The following is a 7054-nucleotide window of genomic DNA, read 5'->3' as shown; positions in this document are numbered from 1 at the left end:
AGCTGCTAAAACCTTAAAAATCTGCACTGTTTCAGCCTCAAGTGATCATGAACAAATGCTGCTGGTCACTCCAAGCTGACATTCCTAAAGCTGTTCCCCGCCCCCCGCCCCCCACCTCAACCCCCCCAACTTCTGGTTCTCTGAGGGCTTTGTTCTGGGCATAACTATGTCAGAGGCATCTTAGCAACATGTCATGAGAAGAGATGCACACGGAAACGGCAAGTGTTCACCTCACACTTCTGTTCCACAGAGTCAATACACATAACAGGGCGGGAGATTCATCGGTCTGCATGGTTTGCTGCCAGGTCTAACTCCAGGCCTATGGAAACTGGTTTCCATTCTCATAACAAGGATCTGAGGAGCTGACTGCATTTACACCTCCGCATAGCTCATACCAACAGGAGCAATGGGCTGAACTGTGGTGTGTCCTTGAACAAAAAGGATGCGTAGATTTGTTTTATAAATTTGCCCATGGTAATCCGTGTTGGGATTACTCTTAAGATACACATTTCTCGTGACATTAACTTGATATCATCTCAGGCGTGTGTCCCTGATGTCCACCATGCTGGCCACCATGTCTTTTTCTATAAGCCCCTGTGCCTTCTTCATGCTGATGCCAAGGCCGGTGGAGGGGACTAGGTTGCAGCCATGAAGACTGGAGAGTGGGGTGTATCTGGTATCCAATAGCAAGGATGGTGTTTGATCTTCTCAAGGAAGAACTCAGAATGGTTCTGATTTTGACATCTGCTGGCCGTCCCCGAGATAACTGTGCCCAGAGAAGACTGCCCGGCTGGCTCCCGGGCACCACCTGCCCACACACCTCAGGAGTTGACAAGCAGACAAGCCCACAGGCCTCAGGGATAGGACCTTCAGTGTTTCAGTGATCACATAAGCACTTGTCACCTCATGTCATGCTCTGTGAGTGAGGATTGTAATGACAATGAGGACAGCTGCCCATCCTGCACAGCCTGCAGCCCCATCATGGTGTTCTGGGTGGTCAGTCTCAGAGGAGGGACAAAAGGCAAGGCTCTCTCTCAGGAACCTTTAGAAAGAGGCCCTTTAACAGAAAGTAGAATAAGAGACAGGAAAATAGAGTGGGCATGTGACAGCAACGTGCGCCCTGCATCAGTAAGAGGCGCGTCTGTAGGCTTCAGTGTGCATTATAAGTGGGGAGCACACACAGAATAGCATGTGATTATTCAGAGACACATTTGCAATGCAACATTAATCCCTGGACCCCGCCTCTTCTCTGGAAACAGCCAGGCTTACTGGGCGCCCACGTTCGGTGGCCAGCTTTGGGCGTGTTTTTGGTGCCATGAGGTCCCCTGAGCAATAATGCTGTCCTCAAAGCCTGACCTCGGGGGAACTTTGCAATTTAACCCTGAACCCCAACCTGTGCTTGGAAAGGGCTGTCATTCTTCCAAAATGGACGCTGACAGAAGAATACAAAATAAGAAAGGTGATCATAAATCAAATCACATAAGAGGTCACCCCCAACGGCCCATTTGAAACGTCAGGTTTTGTTCTCATCATACATATCCAGAGAAGGTTCAATTGTGGAGAACTCGCTTTCATACACCAGGCTCCGTGGGGACAAAGAGTTCCGATGAAAGAAGTGACCACCTGGAAAAGAAACAAGAAAGACTTACTAGGTCATCAGGCCAACCTTTCCCACATGGCTTGGAGGAAAGAACATGGATTTATCATGAGAGAAATAAAAAGAATTCATGCACCCCTCAATTTAAGCCCACCTTAAACATGTAAATCCCAATGTTTGGATCCCAAGAGATTAACCACTGGAGTTCTTCAAAACAAAAGCTGCCTGGTGCTCTTAAAAAGATTCCACTTACAAACCTGAAGACTTCTGCCTGGGGACACATGACCACATGGAGGAACCCCCCCCCCCGGCCCCAGACCTCTCCTCTCAGACCCTGACCTGGGCTGAGCCCGAGGGTGAGCTGGGCACAGAGCCTCTTCATTAGCTGGGCAGACCAGGGGCTGTGACCCCAAGGCTCTAATAATACATTAAAAAGTCTGTATTTACATGAAAGTTCTACCTTCAGATGGCTTAGATAATTAATTCCACATGTCTTAAGACCAGCCATCTCCAGTCCCCCTTTCTCAGAGACAGCTGCTTTGAGCTTATTCTTGTAGCATTTGCCTCCGTGACTCTAGATAATGTGCCTGTGTAGGTCCTTCCTGATTCTTTCAGTCTTCGACTTTATCTGCTGAACTCCACTAGGGAAGATGAGGGGTTTTTTCCTATCCTCCCCTGCTACCACATTCACACATACTCTCCATTGCCCAAATATAATTCTACTTTGATTAAAAAATCCAGTTTACGTTATTTGACTATTTGTACTATTCAGAGCTAAACCATGGTTACATTTCCTTTTCTGAACTATTCTGGTTTTTTTTTTACAGCTTTACTCAGGCATGATTGACATACAACGAAATGCACATATTTAAAGTGTACAATTTGACGAGTTTTGACATAGGTACACAGCCAGGAAACCATGACCAGATTCAAGATAGTGAACATCTCCACTGCCCCCAAAAGTGTCCCAGGGTCTCTTGGTAATCCCCTCTCTTTCCTCCTGCCTACTCCTATCCCCAAGTAAACACAGATTAGTCTGCACCTTTCTAGACTTTTCCATAAGTGGAATTGTACAGTATGCATTGGCACTTAGAAATACAGCGGTTGTGACCATCTGGGCACAGTGCGTGTGGACTTGCACCTTCACTTCCCTCAGGTGGACGCCCAGGCGTGGAATGACTGGGTGGGCGTATGCTTACTTTCCTAAAATGGTTGTCCCATGAACACCCCACCAGCAGTGCGTGAGGGTTCCAGTTCCCCAGCAGCCTCACCAACACTCAGACGGTAGGTCTTGACATTTCAGCTATTCCAGTAGAAGCACAGTAGTATCTCATCCTGATTTTAATTTACATTTCCCTGATATTGGGCATCTTTCCATGTGCTTACTAGCCAATTATATATCTTCTTTTGTCAAGGGTTTTGTTAAAATCTTTTGCCCATTTTTAAAACTGGGTTGTCTTCCTATTACTGAGTTGTAAGATTTTTAAAAAAATATATTCTAGAAACAAGTCCTTTGTCAGACACATGCTTTGTAAATATTCTCCTCTAGTCTGTGGCTTGCCTTTTAATTTTCTTAATAATGTCCTTTGAAGAGCAAAGGTTTTAAATTTTGATAAAATCCAATTTATTGATTTTTCCTTTTATAGTTTGTGCTTTTTGTGTCAGAATAAAGAAAGCTTTGCAAAACCCAAGGTCACTAAGATTTTCTCCTATGTGTTTATCTAGACATTTTATAGTTTTAGCTCTTATATTTAGATGATCCACCTCAAGGAAATTTTTGTACATGGTGGGAAATAAAGGTCAGAGTTCAGCTTTTTGCATATGGATATTTTCAATTGCCCCAGCATCATTTGTTTAAAAGATTATCTTTTCCCATCGAATTGCCTTGGCACCTTAGTTGAAAATCTATTGATCGTATATGTATGGTCTTTTTCTGGGCACTACTTTGTTTTAGCAATCCTTTTGTCTTTACACTAATACCACACTGTCTTGATTACTACAGCTTTGTAAGTCTTAAAATCAGGTATTGTAAGTTCTGCAACATTGTTGTTATGTTTCAAATGGCACGATGGGTAGGGAGGAGAGAAAAGCTGTTGCAGAATATAGACAAGTATTAAATGAAAGCATTTTGCAAGCTAGTGTGAGTGGTAGGACTACTTCTATTTTCTTGTTTAACTTTCTTATATTAAAAATCTCCACTTAGGGGCCGGCCCCATGGCTGAGTGGTTAAGTTCACGCACTCCGCTTCAGTGGCCCAGGGTTTTGCCGGTTTGGATCCTGGGCACGGACATGGCACTGCTCATCGGGCCATGTTGAGGCGGCGTCCCACATGACACATCTAGAAGGACCCACAACTAAAATATACAACTATGTACTGGGGGGATTTGGGGAGAACGGAGGGAGGGAGGAAGGGAGGAAGGAAGAAAGGGAGGAAAGAAGGAAGAAAAAGAAGACTGGCAACAGATGTTAGCTCAGGCGCCAAGCTTTAAAAAAAATCTGCACTTAAAAACCTGGGATGAATTCAAAGATGTTTCCTCTCCATACAAAACAGCCCTCTGAGAGTGGTCTCCCCCAAAAGCTGGGATGTTCAACCTCTGACAGCTGAAAGGGGTCTGCATAATCCAATAGGGCTGAAGGGTAAAAGATTAAAACAAACAAATAACAAAAGCTGAGGAGCTTTCCTGCTTTGCGGGAAGAACTAAAGCCATCAGAAGTGGACATGACCTAACTTTTTGGATTAGTGTACTGATCAGCTGACACCAAATCTTTGGCAATAAAAAAATGGGTCAGAATTTACTCAGTAATCTACCCGCCATTAATTTGTTTACTTGAGAAAAATATGCTATCAAGAGAGGAACACACAAGCAGCTGAATTTCAGAGAAAGGCGTGATGCTGGCTTTGGCAGGGAGGCACAGCATATTCTTCAACACCTGGAAACACACCCTTATTTACTGATTAACTGATTATTTTTGCTACTGGCTACATAATGTGATTAAGTAAACTCTTAATTGAGGTATAACCTACATACAGCAATGTGTGCCTATCCTAAGTATACAGCGCTTTCTATATAAAGAACGCGCCCACAGAGCACTAGATGGAGAACTAGAACCCTGCTGGCACCCCGTAAGTCCCCTCTCCTGACCCCAATCACCAGGCCTTCTCTTCTCCTCCAAAGGAAACCACTATCCTGACTTGTCAGACCATGCTTTAGTCTATTTTTAATTCTACATAAATAGAAACAGAGTATATATTCTGTCTGAATCTTTCAGACAATATGACGCTGACATTCATCTGTGTCATTGAACAGAGCAGTGGTTTCTTCATCTCACTGCTGCCATGATGTTCCAGTGTATGACCACTTCACAATTTATTTATCTCATCTCTTAGTGATGGACATTCATAGTTTCCATTTGGGAGCTGTTCTGAATATTGCTGTTAGGAACACTCTTGTGCATCTCTTTTGTACACATGTGCATGCATTTCTCTTGGGTTAGACCTATGGGTGGAAGTGCTGGGTCCTAGGGTATATACCTGTTCAGGGGCAGCAGGTGCTGGCAGTTTTCCAAAGTGGCTGTACCAATTTTTATCCCCACCAGTAGAGGAGAATTCCAGTTGCTCTATATCTACACTAATATTACATATTTTCTGTCTTTTTATTTTTCCACTTGTGGTGGATGTATAATGGTATTACATTGTGGTTTTAATTTACATTTCCCTGATGACTAAAAAGGATGAGCACTATTTCATATGTTTTTAGGTTATTTGTACATCCTGTTCATCCTGAAATGTCCATTCATTTCTTTTGCTCATTTTTCACATCAGGCTGTCAGTCGTCTTTATTCTGAGTATGAGTCCTTTGTCATAAGTATTACTTATAACATTACTTAGTATTTTGTTGTAAGTCTTACAGGTTATCTTCTTCCAAAATATTGTATTCTGATGAACAGAATTTCTTAATTTTAGTGTGAACCAATTTATCCATCTTTTTTTCGTGGTTAGTGCTTTTTGAGTCTTGTTTAAGAAATCTTTGCTTATCCCAAGGTTTTGAAGATAGACTATCTTTCAGAAGTTTCATTGTTTTACCTTTCACATTTAGGTCTATACTCCACTTCAAATTCATTTTTGAGTACTGTGTGAAGGAGGAATCAAGATTCATTTTTTTCTTTATACATATTCAGTTGACCCAGCACATTTATTGAAAAGACCACCCACATCCCCATTACCATATAGTGCTTTTGCATGAATAAGGGTCCAGAAATGCATGGTTGTTTCGGCACTACATTCTGTTCTCTTAAGCTTTGTGTCCATCCTTGCATCAACAGCTCACAGTCTTAATCCTGGACCTTATAAAAAGTCTTAATATCCAGTTCTGTAAGTCCTTTCACTTCACTGTCCTTCAAGATTATCATGCTATTCTTGGCCCTTTTTATTTCCATATAAATTTTACAATCAGCTCGTCAAGTTACTTACACACACACACACCTCTGCTGAGATCTGACTGAAATTCCAGTGAATCTGTAGATCAATCTGGGGAGAATTAACCCCTTTGCAATATTGAGTCTTACAACCTATCAACCTGGTATATTCATTTATTCAGGTCACCTTTAATTTCTCCCAATAATGCTTAATACTTTTCTGTGTAGAAGGCTTGCCCATCTTCTTTTAGATTTATTCCTCAGTATTTGGTGTTTATTTGATGTTTTGTAAATGATATCTTTTTGAAAATTTCATTTTCAATTGCTTATTGTTGGTATATGGAAATACAATGGACCCTGCTTAATTCCTTTTTCATTTGAAGAGCTGATTTGTAGAATCTTTCGCATTTTCTACATATACCACTATGTTGTCTGTAAATAGTGGCAGTTTTATTTCTTCCTTTCCAATCCTTACATCTTTTATTTCTTTTCCTTGCCTTATCATAATGGCTGAGACTGCCAATACAATGTTGAGAGAGATGGCCACAGCAGGTATCCTGATTTCCAATATTAGGGAAAAGTCTTTAATATTTCACCATTAAGTATGATATTTGCTGTAGTTCTGAAAATACCCATTATTAGATAAGGAAATGCTCCTCTTTTCCTAGTTTGCTAAAAGTTATTTTCTTTTAAAATCAGGAAAGAGTGTTGAATTTTAGCAAGTGCTTTTTCTGTATGTATTAAGATAAAAACACGACTTTCCACTTTTATTCTGTTAATGTGTGGAATCACACAGATTTTCAACCTATTTTTTAACTTGGCTGTAATTTTTTCCTACTAATATACTGTCAGATTCATTTAGCTAATATTCTATTTAGAATATTTGCATCTATATTCATAAAAGAAATTAGCTTGTAATTTTCCTTTCTGGTGATGTCTTTGTCATGATTTGGTATTAATGTTATGCTGGTCTCATCAAAAGACTCGGGAAGTTTTCCTCTTTTTCTGTTCTCTGGACAAATTTGTGTAAGACTCATGTTA

General features: G+C 41.1%; 1 protein-coding gene across 1 annotated transcript in view; it reads right to left on the bottom strand.

Moving 5' to 3' along the window:
- Window positions 1-221: 221 nt before the first annotated feature.
- RNF130 (ring finger protein 130) overlaps window positions 222-7054 on the bottom strand; it is a 115089-nt gene continuing 108256 nt past the window's right edge. The window contains exon 8 of the mRNA XM_070516908.1: window positions 222-1623. Coding sequence (XP_070373009.1) covers window positions 1514-1623 — 110 coding nt within the window. The 3' untranslated portion in view covers window positions 222-1513. The remainder of the gene's footprint in view (window positions 1624-7054) is intronic.

This window comes from Equus asinus, chromosome 9 (genome assembly GCF_041296235.1).
Source record: "Equus asinus isolate D_3611 breed Donkey chromosome 9, EquAss-T2T_v2, whole genome shotgun sequence".
Classification (NCBI taxonomy): domain Eukaryota; kingdom Metazoa; phylum Chordata; class Mammalia; order Perissodactyla; family Equidae; genus Equus; species Equus asinus.
Note: the sequence above shows the minus strand (reverse complement) of the source record. Positions and strands in the feature narration are given on the sequence as shown.